Source organism: Trichomycterus rosablanca, chromosome 7 (assembly GCF_030014385.1).
Source record: "Trichomycterus rosablanca isolate fTriRos1 chromosome 7, fTriRos1.hap1, whole genome shotgun sequence".
Classification (NCBI taxonomy): domain Eukaryota; kingdom Metazoa; phylum Chordata; class Actinopteri; order Siluriformes; family Trichomycteridae; genus Trichomycterus; species Trichomycterus rosablanca.
In genome coordinates, this window is record NC_085994.1 from 35,436,267 (window position 1) to 35,458,343 (window position 22,077).

The window sequence follows — 22,077 nt, forward strand, 5'->3', positions numbered from 1 at the left end:
TTTGCAACACGCATCAATACAGAACAACACAAGCTTCACATTCATCGTGACAGCTTGTACCTGAGGCCTAAAAGTGGCCAATTAGAGCATCAAAAGGAAGCATTGCATGGCTAATGCTAGTGAAAGGTGTGAGATTTCTCGTCTGGCCTTGGCGGGGGGGTCTTTATGGGAGCCCACAGCCGTCTGATCCCTGCCCAGAAGTGCCTGTGTATTGGCAGCTGTTAAGCTATTGAGTACTGATGGTGGCCAGGGCAAATGGCAAATTTGGCTGACGCCTTCTTACCCAAGTCCTTTTCCTAAAATGTAGCAGGTTTCCTACTTTTATTTATTGATTATTATTTTTGACTATACTTGTTTTATATGTTTAAATTTTTTAAAAGGAAGACACTTCAATTATAAGACATACTTTTTGTCAAAACAAACAACAAAAACACTTTTGAAATCAGTTACTCTGAATGTTAATTGTGGGTTTTTAGAAATCTACTGGACCAAAGATTCACTTACAGAAATCTACAGTATAGCTGATTGTGTGTTGTAATACAATGAAAAAAATACGTCTTTCAAAGCAGCCTTTAAACCCATGAAGATGTACAGCTTGCTTGATTGTGAACAGTGTCACCCCTGATCCAGCAGCTTCTTATTCATGGCTGAGCTGTTTTTGGTGGTTTTTAATCATAAGAAGAAGAAAAATGTCCTCCCAGCATTATGTGACACAGTATATTTTCCTCAGACACCACTGTTCCATGTCTTCTGAATGTGTACACACAAAGACATCACCAGCTGTAGTTAACCATCATCGCTAACAAGATATTAGGAGGTCATACCACAATGTTAATAATTATTAATCAAAGTTGTTATATGGATATTTTGATCCAACAAATTGTAACAAAACTCATAACAAAACGTTAAGTATGTGTTCCAAATTTACAGTCAAACATCCTAAAGCACACACTACTATACACAATACTATGTCAAATGACTCCACAGTTTGTGTGTTAATTAGAGATATTATTTAATGATGTATTGGGACACCGCTTGTAATCTTGTAATTTATTTAATGTCATTAAATAAAAATAAGTCATTATGTAAAGCATAACTTGCGTCCTATTTGCAACCATAAGCTCTCACAAAATGCAGGTCTATATAAAGTACATTAAAATGCTTAAATTATGTAGCATTTATTCTTATTGTTGTGCTTCTTATGTAAAAAAAAAATAGGCTTATCAAATTATAAGCTACTTGAAATTAAAAAGTAGTGATGCCACCAACTTACTACTGGAAAATGAAACTAATAAACTATCCAACAAAAATAACTACCTGTAGAAATACTGCTAAAGGAATTGGAATGTGTTTATTGATTGAATAATTTATTAAAGTTATTAAATCATTCTGAACATGTAAACACACTCACTGATGCTCTGTTGTATATACACACTTTAGCAACAGTGATGCAACAGATGCAACAGTGATAAATTAATTCTGTGCAACCTAATTACCCAATCCAATAACCGGTTCATTAAAATCATAACGTCGTGCTCGTGGCCATGGCTTTGAACCGTGACTCCTGTGCTAATCTAAGGTCAGCTTTCCTTCTATAAAACTCCCATCCTGAAGAGCTGATGGCAGTTGGACGAAGGTGAGTCCATATGTGTAAACGCTGAGCTCAGTGTGGAGCTCGGTGGGGCCCCCTTGATCTCTGTGGGGTCTGCAACAGGAAGCTGCTTGTACCGTTTAGATATGACACCTCAGACAACCTTACATTTCCTCTTAAGACACGGCATGTGTTTTCAGCAACACATTAATGATATTTTAACCACTTCAAAGAGCACAGAATCATTTTAGGCTTCATGGTTAAGTGAGGTTAGGTGGGTGTTATGGGAACTGAAATTTGGAAGTTTATGATACTATGGAGAGGTTTGTTTTGACTGTGGAGGAATCACAGAATCTAGTGAATAAAAATTTTATGTCTTGAAACTTAAAGTGATGCATACCCGGGGCATTGTGAGTGCACTGTAATTTTAGCAAAATAGACAAAGATCCCTACAAGCTTTTATCATCATCATCATCATCATCATTATTATTATTATTATTATTATTATTATTATTATTAATAATATTATTATTATTATTAGTAGTAGTGGTAATAGTAATAGTAGTAGAAGTAGTAGTAGTGGTAGTAGTAGTATTAGTAAAAGTATCTACATATTTAATGAGTTTAATATGTTTAGATTTTGTTAGAGATAAAGTTTATTAATATGATTAAAATTATTCTAACCTGAATTTTTAAATATTGTGTTTACTATGATTCTGTATCTATACCACTTTTTAGCAAAAATGTTTAGCATTTTTAACTGACACTGTTTCAAACCGACAGCGTTAGAGCAGAAAACGAAGTGTCTCTTATCTGTCACTGTTAGCTTGATCTGTTGAGCTTAGCACTGAGTGTAATAGTCTTGGTGTGATTGCTGTTGAAATGTACACCTCACTCCATCAACATCTCACGACTTCAGTTCTGCTAATCAGATCTAAACTGAAAATCCCCACAACAAGTAAATGCTTTTATTTGGTGGTTAAAAAAGCTTCATCATTTTGGCCTTCTAGCTTTTTTTAAATGTGAAAGATTTAACTTCATTTTACATCTCATTTAAAAATAACAACAGTTTAATTTAATGTTCACCTGGAATAGTTGTTGTTAATTAATTATGACATATTTGTAACACATTTAAAAAGACTTGACTTTCCTAGAAATTATTCTTTGAAAACTACTCAAAATAAAATAAAAAGCAATTTTACATTCATTTCCATCTTAGCTTGTTGGTAAACAAAAAAGTTGCCAACTTAAAGCATTACATTTAACCTATAAACCATTATAAAACTGACTGACCTTGTTGACCATACCATTCCAAAACCAAGAATATTAACATAAAAGTTGGCCAAACTTTGCCTCTATAAAAGCCTCTACTTCTCTGGGAAGATTATGGGAAACTATGGCCCTGGCTTGCAATCAATGTTCCAACTAATGCCGTTAAAATTGCTACACAATAAGCTTGTTGAACCATGTCTTTATGAACCAGGGCGGCACGATGGCTAAGTGGGTAGCACTGTCGCCTCACAGCAAGAAGGTCCTGGGTATGTCCCCAGGTGGGGCGGTCCGGGTCCTTTCTGTGTGGAGTTTGCATGTTCTCCCCGTGTCTGCGTGGGTTTACTCCGGGTGCTCTGGTTTCCTCCCACAGTCCAAAGACATGCAAGTGAGGTGAATTGGAGACACTAAATTGTCCATGACTGTGTTCGATATAACCTTGTGAACTGATGAACTTCGTGTAATGAGTAAGTATAGTAGTATAGTGTATATCTCTATATAATGTAGTGTATATAATGTAAATTGTATATAGTGTATATCTCTATATAGTGTATAGTGTATATCTCTATATAGTGTATATAGTGTATAGGGTATATCTCTATATAATGTAGTGTATATAATGTAAATTGTATAGAGTGTATATCTCTATATAGTGTATAGTGTATATCTCTATATAGTGTATAGTGTATATCTCTATATAATGTAGTGTATATAATGTAAATTGTATATAGTGTATATCTCTATATAGTGTGTATAGTGTATAGTGTATATCTCTATATAATGTAGTGTATATAATGTAAATTGTATATAGTGTATATCTCTATATAGTGTATAGTGTATATCTCTATATAGTGTATAGGGTATATCTCTATATAATGTAGTGTATATAATGTAAATTGTATATAGTGTATAGTGTATATCTCTATATAGTGTATAGGGTATATCTCTATATAATGTAGTGTATATAATGTAAATTGTATATAGTGTATATCTCTATATAGTGTATATAGTGTATAGTGTATATCTCTATATAATGTAGTGTATATAATGTAAATTGTATATAGTGTATATCTCTATATAGTGTATAGTGTATATCTCTATATAGTGTATAGGGTATATCTCTATATAATGTAGTGTATATAATGTAAATTGTATATAGTGTATAGTGTATATCTCTATATAGTGTATAGGGTATATCTCTATATAATGTAGTGTATATAATGTAAATTGTATATAGTGTATAGTGTATATCTCTATATAGTGTATATAGTGTATAGTGTATATCTCTATATAATGTAGTGTATATAATGTAAATTGTATATAGTGTATATCTCTATATAGTGTATAGTGTATATCTCTATATAGTGTATATAGTGTATAGGGTATATCTCTATATAATGTAGTGTATATAATGTAAATTGTATATAGTGTATATCTCTATATAGTGTATAGTGTATATCTCTATATAGTGTATATAGTGTATAGTGTATATCTCTATATAATGTAGTGTATATAATGTAAATTGTATATAGTGTATATCTCTATATAGTGTATAGTGTATATCTCTATATAGTGTATATAGTGTATAGGGTATATCTCTATATAATGTAGTGTATATAATGTAAATTGTATATAGTGTATATCTCTATATAGTGTATAGGGTATATCTCTATATAATGTAGTGTATATAATGTAAATTGTATATAGTGTATATCTCTATATAGTGTGTATAATGTATAGTGTATACAGTGTATATATAACTCATAAAAACAACTCATTTAAAGCACAGTCCAGATTTATATTGCCATTGACCGTAAGCTTCCACACAAACACGAAGCCCCTGCAGCAAATTTGGGCCCTTAAAGCTCAGCTGAAGTAAGTTTCTGATCACATCTGGAGTGTTCAGTACTGAAGTGTGTGTGTCGTCAGCGTGGAGTGATGTGAACAACACGTTACGTGTGGTTATCACCAGCTTCCTTCAGGTGGAAGAAACAAAACCTGTTCGAAACGAAGTTAGAGCATTTTCAAGTTTCACCACCTTCATTCCAGAGAGTGTGATGGTGAAACTTGAAAATACTTTAACTTTGTTTCAAACAGGTTTCCTCATTTTCCTTCAGTGGTCTCCCGATGATAATCTGAAGTCTGTCAGGAGGTGTGAAAGAATCTTCAGTTGTTCCTCACCACTCTGTATGGATGAGTTTGAGATAGAGGACTAATATGCATCCACTTAGCCTGGTGCTATTCTAAATACAGTCGATTGTTTCACAGCTGAAGCAGCTTTCAGCTCATAAACACACAATCCTGGTTTAATGGTGACTCCCTTTATGAGCGGTTTTTGGTTCAGGTCACTTAAGATATCTTTTCATCTGTTTTTATGGACCATTGACTGAAACTAAGAGGCACACTTACAAATCTTGGTGCTCATTTATCAGTGAACTTTACATCTGGAATCTTCAAGAAATCAGATTATCGATGTTATTTATCAATGGTTATATGTGCTTCAGTAATCTGATGATACAAAAATAAATTGGTCAATAATCCAGTTTGTTTCAGTAGCATCTCTATAAAAGGTCAAGCTGTTGGTTAATTTTAGGCTGTAGTGTTGCTATTTTAATTAAGTATAATTACATATTTTACTTTATTAACAATGTATAAAAGCAGTCCTGTTAACCTCGAAGACCTGAATATTTAAAAAATAATTTTTTAAATGATTAGCATTACTGATTGTAGCTCTCAGGTTGGTGGTATAAATGTTGTGATACTGATACTAAATAAGTAAATTAAAATTTAAATTAAATAAAGTAAATTCAATTTTACTGCCAAATTATGTATGCCATTGATGTTAAGACTTTTTTCAACAATGCTTATGTTTACAAACTTAAATCTTTTAGGATTGTTTGTATTTTGTTGGGTCATTTTGGGACCTCTTGGATAAGTTGTCACTAGGTCCTTGGATTTGAACCCATTGTTGTTGTTTTTGTGGCATCTTATAGGTTTAAAAAAGTCTTTTTCAGACTGATATATTTTAACACATTTTTCCCTCCAGAAAATGATTTGATTGTAACATAGTCTTTCATGTTAATACTATAAGGTGACTGCTTGACTTGACTGGTCTGAAATAATGAGTATTTCATTACACTTGCCTTCATGTTGCAATCTTGATCGTTAAAGCAGTTACATACAGGATTCTGATGTTTCTGTGGACAGCAGATATTGTAAGAAGATGCTCTGTTTTTGTAATTAATAATTAGTGTAGTATAAGACACCATATTGCAAATTAATCATGAAGTGTCCATACCCTATAATTACTAAATGTCACTTGCAGGTGATGTAATATTCACTGTACAGTTTCACAAGTCATAAACTGTGCACTGGGCAAAAGAGTTTGCTAGAATAAGCTTTAAGTCACAAGGTTTGATAAAAAATGTTCTGTGATCTAACAAACACATCACAGGTTATGCTACATTCAAAACAGAAGTTTGATACTGTCACTGTTAAATATAGCTTCGTTTTTTTTTTTGTTTAACCGACTTGACGTTATGCTTAAAATATGGGTTTTAATCTGTTCAAGAAGTTCATCCCAAAACTGTTTTATTAAATGCAACTGATTCTGGGTGCTGTTAGCAAACCAGACCCTAATAATCCGAAACCTTTACTGTGGTTTTATTTATATTTTCACCGTACTGAAGATGTATTTAGTGATGTATTAAGTAGAGACAGTTTGAAATAACTCCTGAAGCTGACTGGACTCCAGTCAGTGGTGAGTGGTGTGGTCACTTCTTATAGTCCTGGTTATTATATTATTAATAATTAGATATCTATTTAAATATGGCCTGAGCATTATTTCAGAAAAAACTCAAACATTTTTATGTTATAATCTTTATAAAAGTTGGTAAAATTCAAGATCAAATTTAGCACTAATAAACTTTAGTTGGTCATAGCCCTCACACCATAACAAAAAAGGATCCTTAAATAAATAATGTTAAATACTTTAAGAATGAATTACAATGAATTACAATATATAATGTATATATATATATGTATATATATATATATATATATATATATATATATATATATATATATATATATATATATATATATATATATATTAAATACATAATGTTAAAATACTGTAAGATATATATTAATAAATAGTTTTATATTCTATATAAAAATATTAACTATTTTTTAACAAAAATATGCTTATATATTCTTATTTGAACATTATTTATTTAAGGATCATTTTTGTTACGGTGTGAGTTGTGACCAACTGAAAAGTTAAATATTGCTTAATTTGATCTGGATTAACCTTGATTTACATTTAAAATGTTATATATATACCGAATAAATAAAGGTATCAAAATACATATGCAATACACTGCTCTAACTTCTATGTGTCATTTTGTTATGGCATAATAGCAATTTTATTTTTGTATATTTTATATATATATATATATATATATATATATATATATATATATATAAAATATACAAAAATAAAATTGCTATTATGCCATAACAAAATGACACATAGAAGTTAGAGCAGTGTATTGCATATGTATTTTGATACCTTTATTTATTCGGTTAGCTACAATAAGCAAGGTTTAAGCTATTAGCTAGCCACAGTGCAGGTCTCAGAATGTACGATTCTGATATTCTGCAGCTACACATTTCAGCTGGTCTACAAAGAGCCTCCAGACTGGCTCCAATGCTTATTTCCTGATTTTGTGAATACAGCAGGTCAAGCACTCACATCAGCTTGCTTTCAGTTACAAATGAATATCAATAGTCAGTAATGCCCTTCAGAGATGATTCAACCCCATATAACTACTGTTTGTTGTCTGTAACTGGAGACCAATTGTGCTAACAGGCTGTGAAGTACCGGCCCATACAGTCAAATTCTTTCATTACCCTTTATAGCCATTTCCTCCTTTAACCTCATTCTGTTACTCAGTCAGTCAAGCTGCATCTGCTCCTTAATAATTCCTAAAATTTCATCTGATGACTACATTAACATGAACATCATTTAATAGCTCTAAAGTATTTTGTAGTAGTTCTTTATGTTCCTTTTCATATTCTAGTTTTCCTATCTTCCAGAATCATGTGGTAGGTGGATTGGCTGCCCTAAATTTCCCCAAAGTAGGATACAGTCAGTGAATGTATGTGTGTTACCTGCAATAAACTGGCACCCTGTGAAGGGTGAATATTTGCCTTCTTGGACTTCTCACCTCACTGACACAAGTCAAAATTAATAAATGAACAACAGGTTTAAATGGGCATTTTGGTCACCTCCCCTACACACACACACACACAGACACACACACACACACACACACACACCTCTATGGTATGTTTACAGTGATTTATTCATTTATTTAAATAACTATTTTAAAATACAGAGGCTAGATTTGTGTTTAGTTATGCAAATTTAATTACAGCCCTTGCAGGAATAAATGAATGTTGTTTAATACAGAAAATAATGTTCTATGTTTTCAAAGTATAGCACTGAATCATTTTAATAAGAAAATGAGAGAACATGTAAAAGTATTCAGTCATCCACCTCCCCTTCTCATTCTGTATATCTTTCATGTGATTGTACCCAGTGTCTCTTTCTCTGCATGAACAGCAAACTTAAACCCACATGAGGAATGTGGTCCTGCTTCTAATGAGATTAAGTACTGAGGCATTGTCACGTCTAGACACCCTGAATCCACAACACACAAGAGACCCCCCCAAACCCCCACCCATCCTTCCCTGCTAACACAACCAGGGCACCCAGGTAGGTTTACCTGCATGTTTGCCTGAAGGTCTGTCTATTAGTGGTTTATGGTTTTCATCCATATTAACTGTAATGGAGGTGATTTTTACTACAAAAAAATGAAAGTGCATGATAACGTGTGTACTGCGTAATGAGTCGCAATAAGAAATAATCTGAGAATTTAAAAATGTAGAAATCTACAGCTAAAAATATCAAGGTTCCTAACAGTTAACAGTTATAAATAAATTACATATTATTACATATTAATATTTTTTTAGAATAAATTGTCCATTTAAATCTAAAAGATTTCCATAGCTAATCACTGATTAGGCAAATTCTTAGAATCCAATTATCCAATCCAAAAAATGTAGAGTAATACCTATTATTATTAGTTTTAGTACTATTATTATTAGGTGTACTACTGTTAGTACTATTATTATTATTAGGTGCCCGGGTAGGGCAGCAGCCTATTATGATCCAGTATCAGCAGTACTGTCTGCCTACCAGGCGTCTACACAGACATGATTTTCTATATCTGTTGGAACCAGACCCATTGCAACAACTGAGCAGAATAAAGCGGTTAATAAAAATTTTATTATTATTATTATTTAATAAATGTAGCAATGATGTTTTGCCAGTTGATATGTTTGCCATGGCATGGTATGCCATGCATTTCTACATACAAATAATAAAACCAACCACAATATTTCAGCTTTCAATAATATTACATAATTTTTCGAAACCATGTCATCTCTAAATGGTTTTACAGAACACAGTGTTGATTATATTATTACATAACATTTACATTTATGCAGTTTAACAGACGTTTTAATCCAAAGCCAATTACAACTGTGACTAAATACAATGCAGGGAATTTTTTTTAAGCTTCATTAAGAAAATGTTGTAGATTTTTGTTACTATTTTTGTAGCATATAAAATCTAATATACATCCAACAATTACTAACATATTCAGAAATTCTTTTGTATTATTCTGCTGAAGAGAAATATGAATAAGCATGTGGAATTTAATACAAAACTAAAATTGAGGCCTATAAACTGCATTAGCCAATGTTTTTTTATTATTAAGTATCAAATTTAACTGGGGAAAAATAATCAAGGTAATACAATGACTAATAAAATAATATCACATTTTATAACTGTGTAAAAAAAGATATTACAGAATATTCTACAAATATTAAAAATGTGATCAGAATCATAATTTCTAGCTTAATATATTGTCTTAACCAGAAATGTGACTATAATATAGTATATATATATATATTGTATTGCCTATCTATTTGATGGCTACAAAATGCTATTATTTGTGTTTTACCACTAAGCATCTTCATAATTTAATACTGATTTGCTGTTAACCCTCCTTTTCTTGCATCTGTTAAAGATCACTAATTTAATGGCCCTGTATCTGTTACTTTAGTGAAAATTACAGGATAAGTTTGTGTGAATTAGCAAACAAGTCCTCGGTGTGCACACAGTTCTGTTTGTGTGAATGTGTAATTATGCCATTTAGACCTATGCTATGCACACATTAGCTGGCAGCATCGAGGCGATTTCACTGTTGACTTGCTCAGCGGTGGGCCGGAGGAAAGCCTGTGCGTATTTGTTTTAAAGTCTTTTAGCAGTTCATAAAGACGACCTTCCTCCGCTGGTGCCCTTCCTGTTAGGACTCTATCAAGGCTCTGCTAAGTCTCTTTGATTTTGCCCATCCTCCAATCGCATCATGACATTGACTCACTTCTGGGCCACTTCAAAGGGTGTGAAAGGGGGCCCAGGCTCCGCCCACTGTCGGCGTCCCCTTAAAGGTGGACAGTGGTCACTGTGCTCCTCAGAACGCTGGATGCTCTCGAGCTCATTCATTATCTCTGGACTTAAGTGATCATTGTTTTAGTACCTGTGGATCTAACTGAAGCTCTTGAAGAAACTTATGGGGAGATTTTGACTAAAATTTAAGAAGTCACTGATTTTTTCTAGTTTTTTTTCCGTCTCATTTCAACAAGAAAATAACTTGAAGAGTTGAGAAATGCAAGCTATTAGAGGTGAGAGAAATTAAATCTGTTTAAATACATTAAAGGTAAACTTTTGTTAAAGGTTCCTTGATATTTGGAAGGTCCAGCTAAGAGTGTCTGTAGCCCGTAAATCTAATGTTACCCTGTATTTGTCTCTTTTCTGTTGCTTAGATCGCAAACACAACTTTAGCATTCCACCTCCGTCTGCGATGGCAGGAACTGCAGATTCCTTTCACCAAGGCAACATTAGGATGACCTTGGAGGACCCAGAGCTCTGGAAATCCTTTCATGAGATTGGCACTGAGATGATCATAACCAAACCTGGCAGGTAAGAGTCAAGACAGCAACCAGTGTTAACCACCACTTGGGACTTTGTGAACATCTTTATAATTACTGGTTTCTTACAACAAGTAATTGGAGAATTTTTTAATAATTCCATGCTGTGGGTCTTTTCAGGAGAATGTTTCCTCATTGTAAGATCAACATCTCTGGACTTGTTCCCTATGCAAAGTACATCCTGCTGGTGGACATTGTGCCTGAAGATAACTTCAGATATAAGGTAAGAATTAAGAATATAAACAAGATGTTAAAATGGATTTGGGGTTTATCTAGAACTTTCTTTGGGTGTATTATTGGTACACTAGCACTAGCATGCTAAAAATGTAGGAGTGGATAAATTGATGACCTCAGATCAGTTGTAAGTGATCTAAGCAGTTGGTGGCCATCTGTATATCTAGAGTTTTCTCACCGCTGATTACACTAGCCACCTCACACCCCACTTCAAAGAGCCCAGACTCTTCCTGTTTTTACAGGAGAACCTGGGGATCATTCAAAACTCACACCCCCCCTCTACCATTATTCTATCAGTCCCCGGTTTGTTAGTGTCCTCTCGTCCTTGACAGTTGCTTCTTCTACTTCTACTTGACCATGGACCATGTTTTGAATGAAATTAACAATATTTCTCTCTCTCTATTTTCAGTGGAATAAAGACAAGTGGGAAGTGGCAGGCAAGGCTGAGCCGCAGCCACCATACAGGACATACCTCCACCCGGACTCCCCAGCTCCGGGCAGCCACTGGATGAAGCAGTCTGTTTCCTTTCTCAAGCTTAAACTGACCAACAATGCCCTCGACCAGCACGGACATGTAAGTATCAATCATCACAAATATTTAACATACAGTCTAGGAAATAACCCAACCTGGTTTGAGAGTAATTGAACTCCAAGGGTCAAGAAAATCGCAGTTCTAATTTTACCCATGCCAATCTTTATATAAAAGTTTATTTTTAAATAAAAATTGGCTTGTGCCTCTAAGAAACCTTTGTTTGTCCTGAGCTTTAAAAATATAATTTATCCCCCTCATGTCACCCCTTTTGTCTAACTTCTGGACAACTTGTGCTCCAGGCTTAGGCTCTAGATTATATAAAACTCACCATAAGTACATTTTCTTCCCCTTTCTGCAGATTATCTTGCATTCCATGCACCGCTACCATCCCCGCTTCCATATTGTGCAAGCCGACGACCTGTACAGTGTACGTTGGAGTGTCTTCCAGACCTTCACCTTTCCTGAAACCACTTTTACTGCTGTCACGGCATACCAGAACACCAAGGTCTGTATAGTCACATAATAAGCAAATAAGCATACAGGCTATATTATTCAAAATATATACACTTACTGTAACATCATAAACACTTATGTGAATGATTGTTGTTTATTTTTACACAGATTACCAAGCTGAAAATCGACAACAACCCTTTTGCTAAAGGTTTTAGGGATGAAGGCATGAATTTAAAAAGGTAAGCAGCAGCAAGGCATCTTTATTGTGGATCTATTGCCTGTTTTTCTTGACTTAAATATGTATTTTTTTGCTAAACCAGAAGCAGTTTTTAAGTGTTAAATTTTGACTTTCTTTGTTTACTACAGACGTGCAAACAGAGGGCCAAATGATGCAGAACGACTGGCTAAGAGGCTGCACTCATTGGCCAGGGAATCCGACCATGACAGCCCACCAGGTACAAATCCTTCAATACGTTGTCTATGATTATAAATTAGTTCACAGAAATTAATATACAATTCAATCTATGGTGATATTAATTATATTTTCTCTCCTTAAAGAATCCCGCCGCTCCTCTTTCGAGGGTCTGGCAGATGGACGCGCTGAATGTAAGGCCAGTCTTAAGGAAGAACCAAATTCTCCATGGGGAGGAGCATCAGATCGGGATAATGGACACAGCTTGGGAAGAGACTCTCCTCTCAGCTCTAATGTTCGAGACATGTACAGCTCTGAACAGCTTGTCCCTGGACATGGCACATATCAACCTTACAGGTACTTATTGACCACTTAAAATCTGTCCGGTTCCATAATACATCGATAAAAAGTGATGTCATGAATACTCCATTGCTATTCAGTCATTAATTCCATTCATTTCCACTACAGGTTTTCAGACTACAGCAAGTCGCCTAGCTCCAGCTCCTCCAGCATGGTCATTGTTGGACGCAACAACTACGAATCCCGTGTGCCAGACGTGGCCACTGTCCCGGAGCAGGAAAACAAGACCAGTGTGCCAGATATGGCTGTCCCACAGTGTCCTCCTGCCGCCACGGCCGGCGTTCAAGACTACCCCGGTGTACTGAATGTAGCTGTGGCACAGGCTGCTAAACCGGGAATGCTGGGTCATCCCGCGCTCTACGCACCATATACTGCTGATCAGCCTTTGGGCCAGTGGAGCGGGACCAGCTCAGCCCAGTACCCACCACACCCACACCATCACCACCACCTGGCAGCAGACTACAGCACCCAGGCTGTGCATCACGGCTACCATCACGCCAATGTGCCAGACTGGAGCCAGTACCCACTCTTCTCATATTCCTGCTGGTGATGAGATGGAGAAATAAGATAAAGGACAGAGTGTGGGACTCATTCAGGGATCATCAGAAGTATCTGTGGCATTTTTCGGCTTCAGCGGTTCTTCTCGATAAAAGAGGCAAGGTGGAAAACCAGACAAGGGCACGTGGAATTTGGAGAAGGAAAACAAAAAACTTTTTAGGGACAATTTTAGGGACCTAGATTATTTCCTTAAAGCTCTTGGCTACTCCAGACAAAGCAAGTACTGACTGCATGATGTGACGTAGTCTTAAAAAGATGTATATTAGTTTTGTATTGTGCTACCAGTTTAAGACGTTGTAGCGGCTCGCCTAGCCAGAAAAGGACTGGCAGAAACATGAATGTGTGTATTTATTTGGTGAATTCTTTCACTGCGGTTTAATAATTATTATTTTTGTAAATAAAAGAAAGTGGGTTTTTTTTCAAATAGCTGTAAAAAATTGCTTGAATGTGTGGAATGAAAAAGTAAACACGTAAAAATTATTTCGTGCTTCTGGTTCCTTTTTCTTCTTTATCAAAAGTCCAGTCCTAAATCAGTTGGCTATTTATTTCTGTATGCAAGTTCGTTGCCTGCTGTGTTCCTCCTGTGTCCCCCAAAGTTTTCATTTTCAGGGGGAAGTGGAGTAGACTGGCCAGCACGTTGACTTGATGAGAGTAATTAGTAGGTCTGTGTTATATCCTAAACTACTTACTGTGATCTGAACTGGATCAGAACATGTGATACTGATTTAAGAGTGATATGTTTTTGACATGGTATTTCTATTTAATCATTAATATTTTGTTTACTTAATTTTCAATAGTTTCCAGTTGGCCAATTTCCAGTTGGCCAATTTATCTTTACAATAATATACTGTAATATACTGAGAAGGATTCTGAATTCTAGTCAAACTTTAGGGACAATAAAGAAAGTTAGGCCTTGCAATTCAAAATTATTCCATAAATATATTTTTTAACTCTAATTAATCTACTAATACACAGCCTGATTTATCATGCTGAAACATTAGTTTTGAGTCCAAAACATCACCATTTCATTTTCATCCACATATAAATAATGCCACGTCTCTCCCCATGGTGTTTATTTCCTTATTTTTGTTTTCTTTTCTCATTTTGCTTTTCCTTTGTTGCCACTAATGAGGAGCCCACCCAACTCCACTTCATGCACAAACACTTTGGCATAGGGCTGTTCCTCGGCAATGAAAGACCTCTAAGCGGCATAAAAATGGGGGAAGGCCGGGCTCGTTTCACATCTCAAAAGAGCAGACAGACACCAATGGCTCCACCATCCCAAATCGAAGGTGCTAATCACTGCAATAAAGGCTGGAATTAAAGGGAGGGAGTGATGCATGGAGATTGGCTTGCAATTAATTGAGGCAATACAAGAGCAATCATCATTAGCATAGTCAGGGTACTATCAGACGTCATGTTTTATTCAGTTCTTAGCATTACCGTATTCTGGCAAGCTCAGGTTTATCTGGACTTTTATATTTGGGAGGACTTTAGTCCTTTTAGTCCTATTAGTCCTCCCAAATATAAGTCCAGATAATACAGAATACAGTAATGCTAAGAACTGAATAAAAATGACATCTGATAGTACCCCGACTATGCCATTTTATTCAATTATTAGTAGTTATTTGTCACTATTTGTGTTTCAGAAATAATTTTCATTTCATTTATCAAGTTCATAGACATAGCTGGTCTTTCATTAAGAAAAGTGTATGTATATATGACAAATAAACACAGTTTTTCTGCCCTAGTTTGTTATAATGTAAAAAACACTGTAATCATTTGAAGACTTATGTAAAACAGACACATGCTCACTAGCGTTCTCAGACTTTTGGCCCTCACTGTATAGCTGGCCTTAGTGGTAAATTACCAGGCAGTATAACACAGGTTTTCTCAAACTGTTGCTAAAAATTTTAGAAATGTATTTATTTATTAGGATTTTAACGTCATGTTTTAGACAGTTTGGTTACATGACAAGACATGTAATCACTGCTTACACAAGATTCATTACTTCAAGTCTTTAATGTCAAACACAATCATGGACAATTTTGTATCTCTAATTCACTTCAGTTGCACGTCTTTGGAATGTGGGAGAAAACCAGAGCTCCCGGAGGAAACACGCATACACAGGGAGAACATGCTAACTCCACACAGAAAGGACCCGGACCGCTCCACCTGGGAATCGAACCCAGGACCTTTTTGCTGTGAGGCGACAGTGCTACCCACCGAGCCGCCCACAAAGTTGGAAGCAGAATGTTATTTATTTATTAGATTTTCTGCAGGGATGCAGAAATTACCAATAAATACCAGCAATTTACAGACAACAACAATGACTTTTTTACAGTAGTCCTTTTTATTTAATAGATTAAGTTAAAGGGTGGGACAGTGGATCGGTGGGTAGCACTGTCACCTGATAGCAAGAAGGCCCTGGGTTTGATTCCGGGGTGGCGCAGTCTGAGTGCTTTCTGTGTGTCTGTGTGGGTTTCCTCCAGGAACTTTGGTTTCCTCCCACAGTACAAAGACATGCAAAGTTGTAGTCTAGTGGTTAGGGTACTGAACTAGTAATCAAAAGGTCGCTGGTTCAAGCCTCACCATTGCCAGGTTAGCACTGTTGGGCCCCTGAGCAAGGTCCTTATCTTTTAATTGCTTAGACAATATACTGTCACAGTACTGTAAGTCGCTTTGGACAAGCGTTTGCTAGATGCTGAAAATGTAAATGTAAAGTAGGTAATTTGGATATACAAAATTGCTGTGTGTGCTATCCATGTGATGGACTGATGACCTGTCCGGGATGTTGGACACACTGCGACTCTGAACAGGATAAAACAGTGGCAAAACAAAAAAAAACAGTAATTATAAAACGGATAGTTCCGGTCCTAAAATCTGATTGGCTGAGCCGCGTTCGAAGCCGTTGTAAAATCCCCGATAAACGCACACCTATGACCACCTCCCATCATTCCATATTAATACGCCACTGAATAGAAAAAATTAATGTTATTTTTGCCCTCATGTTGCCTAGCAACACTGTTAATCGAACTATTTTGCGTCGCGGAAGAATGCTTTATTGTAAGTTTATACACAATAAATACATTTATGAATTAAACATTGTTGTATTTATTATATTTTATGTTGACCGCCGTTTTATAAAAGCAATAAGCCACTCGAGACTGTGCATTACTGTTATGATTTTAGCACGGGGAAAGAAGTTTTAGGCACTCCGCTTCGCGTCGTGCCAAAAACGTCATCCCCGTGCTAAAATCACAGTAATGCACGGCCTCTCGTGGCTTATTGCTTTAATACATGAATGACTAAATTAGAAATGATTGCAGGGAGTGAGTTACCATAGTAACAAGGTGTGACATCAGGTATTTTCAGAGTGGGCGTGGCTTCTGTTCATCATATCAGTAGGTGAGGTGTAAGCTGACCTGTACTCATACACAGGATTCCGAAACTCATCATGAGGGCGATGATGTCATAATCAGGGAGAGTATATAAGGAGCGAAAAATCAGCTTTCAGTTCATTTTACTTACAGCGCTACTGAGAGAAGGACACACACACACACACCTGCACACACACACCTGTTTTAATACCCAATTAACATGGATGAGATTATAACTGAGCTGTTGTTATTACAGAAAATCAAGAGACTGCAGGACGAATTTCGTAGACTGAATTACGTCCTACAAGGCCCAGCAGCTTCTGGTAAAGAGAACATTCGCTGCAGAGCCTCTAAAATCCCCGTGTCTCTGGGGTCTATTGAGAAGAAGCGTCTGGAGCGAGAGAGGAAGAAGAACGCTTCAACCAAGGAGCAGAACCTGAGATCTGAGGTACCTGAACTAATACAATATCAAATCAAACGATTTCATTTGAAGAAAATTCTAAAATGTGAATATGTATTATCTGTTCTGTTACTTTAATCAAATTACTGTAATTTTCTTCCCAAATTCTTCTCATAATCAGAAACGCCAGTCCCAGATCCCGTTGCCATTGGCGGTTATCGAGAAGAGACGGGCAGAGAGTCTACAGCACCTGCCCCATGCACCCAAGCCCCCAAACAATCCCCAAATGTTCGAAAAATCCTTCCGGCAGAAGAGAGCGGAAAGGCTGAGGGCCGAAAACATAACAAACTACCCTGAGCAGGAGCTTCCATTACAGACTGGCCGAGTCACCCTGAGGCCTCTTCAGCTGAAAAAGAGTTCAGACGAGACCTCCAACATTAAATTGACTCCATATGACCCGCTACCGCCCATTGATTCTGGCGAGGGTTTGAATAGACCGAAGAAGGTGAAGTACAATTACCTGGGCAAATTTGAAAGGAAGCCGGTTAAAAAAGTCGAGAATTTTTCTCCAAAGAAAAAAGTTCTGGAGAAAAAGGAGGAGGACTGTGGGACGAAGAAACAACAAAAGCAAAAATACAACTACCTGGGTCGATTTAATAAAGAAGAAAATAATGAAGAAGCAGAAATGAACGCTAGTGGCTCTTCTGATGAAACTCCTGAACAACAAGTGAGAAAATCGATCCGTCATCCTCGACTCGCCAGCCATTCCCTTCCAGAGTGCATGTATTGTGGCCGCAGATTCGCCCAGAACCGCTTGGACACCCACACTGACATCTGCTCCAGGCTCCAGCAGAAAAAACGCCCGGTCTTTAACTCCAGCAAGCAGAGGAAGAAAGGCACGCGACTGGAGGGCTACATCAGCACAGATGACAGAGCAGAATTCAAGGTAAGACCTCCACATAACACTGGTTTTCATTTCATGACTGACTGGAACTCAAACTGGGAAGTAACTGAGATTTTATTTGCAGATGACCAAGAGCAAAAACACTGCAGACTTTGTGACCTGCCCGCACTGCTTCAGTCGCATGGCTCCACGCATCGCCCAGATCCACATCGCCAAGTGCAGCACCACCAGAGAACATCAGGAATGACTGGGCGGGACTGGGTGTCCACTAGGCAACAATTCTGCTCAATTTTTGTGTAAATAAACCAAAATAAAATAAAAACTAATAAAAAAATCTTACATTTGTCAATGTTTCTATTATCGACATTGTATGTGAACCAAACATTCAGCCTGAAATACACGTTCCTTACAGCTGGATGTAAACTTTTAACCTTTAACTGTAGATTAAAGGTAATAGAGTAAAAATACGAAACGGTTCACGTTCACCATATTACATAACAGTTCATTCATCCATGTATCTTCAGTAATCAATTTATCCTGATCTTTATCCTGATCTGGGTCCAAAGGTGGGAATACACCTTGAACAAGGTGTCAGTCGATCACATGACATCATACACTTTCATACAATTAAAACATGTACAAGGGTGAGAAACAAACTCAAGGATCAAACCAGGCTTCCTGGAAGCATGCAGCACCAAAACTACCTAAATATAATATAAAATAGCATTTTTTACAATATAAAAATAATAATAAAGGCTGATCAAACTCAGACGTCAGTAAAAAGGCAACGTCTTTTCCACATCCTAGACTAGTGAGCAGGTACACGTGGCATACACCAAGAGAACGAAACAGGACAGAATGCTTAACCATTATAGTAAGAGAGCTGTAATTAGGTTCATACTTCTGTTAGCGATCAGTATGTCCAAAACACCACATACTTGCAGTGTATGTGTACACTTGCAGTAGCCATGTAGTGTACGATGATCAGATGACAGTGTTGGAAACATCAAAGTAAACACTAACTACACTAAACATCAAGACTATATAACACAAAATTAATGGAGTGGCTGTGGAAATTATAAATATTATATATATGAGGGGTCTTCAAAAAGTTTCAGCACTTTTATATTGTAGTTGGAAACAGTGAGGGTGGGAGGAGTAGTAATCGGTCGTGTCTGAGAGATTGAGAGAGAGCTTATAGTCCGGATTTAGCGCCATCTTTCTGGCATGACCTCAAAGGTTAGGAGGTCAGTAACACTTGAATGTGTCTGGAGCTGATAAGGTTAACAGTGAGTCCTGGTGATGTTACACCACTAGATAAATACAGCGGTGTGAAAGACAGGGTGATTACAAGCAGGATCGGCTGTTTAATGTGAACTTGGAATCAGGGCTAAGTTCAACCAGAGTGTAGTAGTCTTTTTTTTAATGGCATCATTGTTTGATTCAGCATTAAGGGGCTATATGCGCTTATATGGAGCTTATTTTGTGCAGAGGGGTGCAGTAATGCCAGAAAAGGAAAAAAAGAATTTTGCCAAAATGTTGCTAAAGTTTGGATTTTGTCTATTTATTTTATTAGGATTTTTACGTCACTTTGGTTACATTCATGACAGGACAGATACCGGTTACACAACATTCATCAGTTCAAGTTTAATATTAAACACAGTCGTGGACAATTTTGTATCTCCAATTCACCTCACTAGCACGTCTTTTGACTGTGGGAAGAAACCGGAGCTCCAGGAGGAAACCCACGAAGACACGGGGAGAACATGCAAACTCCACACAGAAAGGACCCGGACCACTCCATCTGGGAATCGAACCTAGGACCTTCTTGCTGTGAGGCAACAGTGCTACACACCGAGCCACTGTGCCACCCTGAATAGCAATTGATATGACACCATTGCTACCTGCTGCACCACCTACTGTATATGGCAGCCAGTCACAGACTGTGATAAATCACAGTTAAAAATACACACCACATCTCTATCTAAGGCACTATCTAATTCATGGCCATGAAAATTGCGTCACAGAGCATGCCGTGAAACAAGCTTTTTCCTGTGTAATATTCAAGCTGCTGTAAAATTCGATTCAGCGATTTAACATTTTTCAATCGAGTATTTAGTTATCATTATTATCAAATATTTAATTATCATTTAATTATTGCATTCGATTATCAAAGTTTAAGTGCCTCTTATTTACTGGTTAATTTGCACTGTGATGTGGTCCTAGCAATCCTACGGCAATTCAGTTAGCAATCGCTTAGTCAAAATGTCCAAGATGTCGAAGTCTATCCGTGAAATCTGTGATTTTTGTAAAATTAAGCACATTTCCCGTGTATTTAGTAGAGCCCTAATGATAACACAATGTAAAGGTGAATGCTGGTCCTCTTTGAAAGCCCATTTGTTGAGAGAAACCCAGACACACACATACAGTTTACGATCAGCTCCTCCTGTTTGGCTAATTGTGTCTAAGCAGAAGGGTATTGAGTGGGCAAGACCGTGCCCAGGATACACATGTAGCATGTCATGGAGCCGGCAGGGGGCTTTTCAAGTGCAGAGCGGTCTCGACAGGGTTCTCTTAACTCTCTTTTTCACACCCTGACTCTAATGACCTGCCTCTTGCTCCAGGAGCCCCCCACACACTCACATAAAGACCAAATGAGAGTGCATTTGGGCACATGCTGCAGCACGGCTCTTAAAGTGCATCTTGTAGGGTGTAATCACTCCCCGGACGGCGATACAGTAGTAAATCCAAACAGTAACGGCAGAAATAAGAGCTCCTCTGGGCTCAGTTACACTGACACCACTGTGATAATGGAGCTAAAAAGGTACAAAAATATCACAATCAATCTAGAGAGATCTGAGCTAATACGGCCCTCAGTGGAGCAGTTCGACTTCTTTTTAAATCAGTCAACTGATACACCATGATGGTCTCCGTCGTTCCACATTTTGTAAACTTTGTACTGTCTTTTTGCTGTTTTTTTGCTCTAGAAACTACTTACTTATTCATTAATTATTATTAATATTTATTAACATACTTTCTTTTCATTTATTTTTACCGACTATCACAGGCAACACACTCACCCATTCACTCAAATTTAGGGGCAACTGTGATTAGTCAATCCACCCTCTGCTTGTTTTCAAAAACACACACTAGATGGACAAACTATTAGGACGCCCCTTCTAATTATTGAATTCAAGTGTTTCAGCCACAGAAAATGCTAACAGGTGTAATAAATCAGTTATATAAAGGAATTATATGCTTCCAACTCTGCAGCAACAGTTCAAGGATGGTCCTTTCCTGTTCCAGCATGACGGTGCATCTGTGCACAAAACAAGGACTATGACAACATGAAGAAAAGCCTGGTTTAAAAAAGTCCAGTGTCCTGCACAAAGCCACTGAACAGTTTTAAAATGAACTGGAGCATCAATTGAGGCTTTCTGGACCAACATCAGTGCCCCGCCATACAAATGCTCTTTAGACTGAATGGGCACAAATTCCCACAGACATCATCAGAAGAGTGGCTGTTGTTATAGCTGAAAAAATCACATAGAGGTCACTTAATAATAATACCATTGGTTTTTAAAATGGGGTGTCTAACAAGCTCATAGTCAAATACTTTTGGCTATATAGTGTATTTATTTATTGTTGACACAATTTTACTAGGTGCAATACAATAACACACCCGTACAGGCAACCAATCCATTGTGAGCCCTCGGCTTGATAGCCAATCGTGTCTATGTGTAGATGCCCAACCAGGTGATAGTGGGTTAGCATAATTTAGTAGTGCACCACCCAAGTGCCCTAAAAATGGTTCTTTTATATAAGTAAAGAGGATAATTTGTATTGTATTTAATATACAGTCA

The 22,077-nt window shown here is 36.8% G+C and overlaps 2 protein-coding genes across 2 annotated transcripts; both read left to right on the top strand.

The window, feature by feature from the left end:
* The first annotated feature begins 10,659 nt into the window (after window positions 1-10,659).
* tbx16 (T-box transcription factor 16) lies at window positions 10,660-13,522 on the top strand. The gene is made up of 9 exons (XM_062999310.1): window positions 10,660-10,675; window positions 10,817-10,973; window positions 11,102-11,204; window positions 11,625-11,789; window positions 12,106-12,252; window positions 12,369-12,439; window positions 12,567-12,655; window positions 12,759-12,969; window positions 13,081-13,522. The coding sequence occupies exons 1-9, from the start codon at window positions 10,660-10,662 to the stop codon at window positions 13,520-13,522; spliced, it is 1,401 nt and encodes a 466-aa protein (XP_062855380.1).
* A 3,547-nt stretch (window positions 13,523-17,069) lies between these two features.
* LOC134317906 (zinc finger C2HC domain-containing protein 1C-like) lies at window positions 17,070-18,550 on the top strand. Its single transcript, XM_062998641.1, has 3 exons — window positions 17,070-17,358; window positions 17,492-18,256; window positions 18,339-18,550. Exons 1-3 carry the CDS (start codon window positions 17,131-17,133, stop codon window positions 18,459-18,461), a joined length of 1,116 nt encoding a protein of 371 aa, XP_062854711.1. The 5' UTR covers window positions 17,070-17,130; the 3' UTR covers window positions 18,462-18,550.
* The last annotated feature ends 3,527 nt before the right edge of the window (window positions 18,551-22,077 follow it).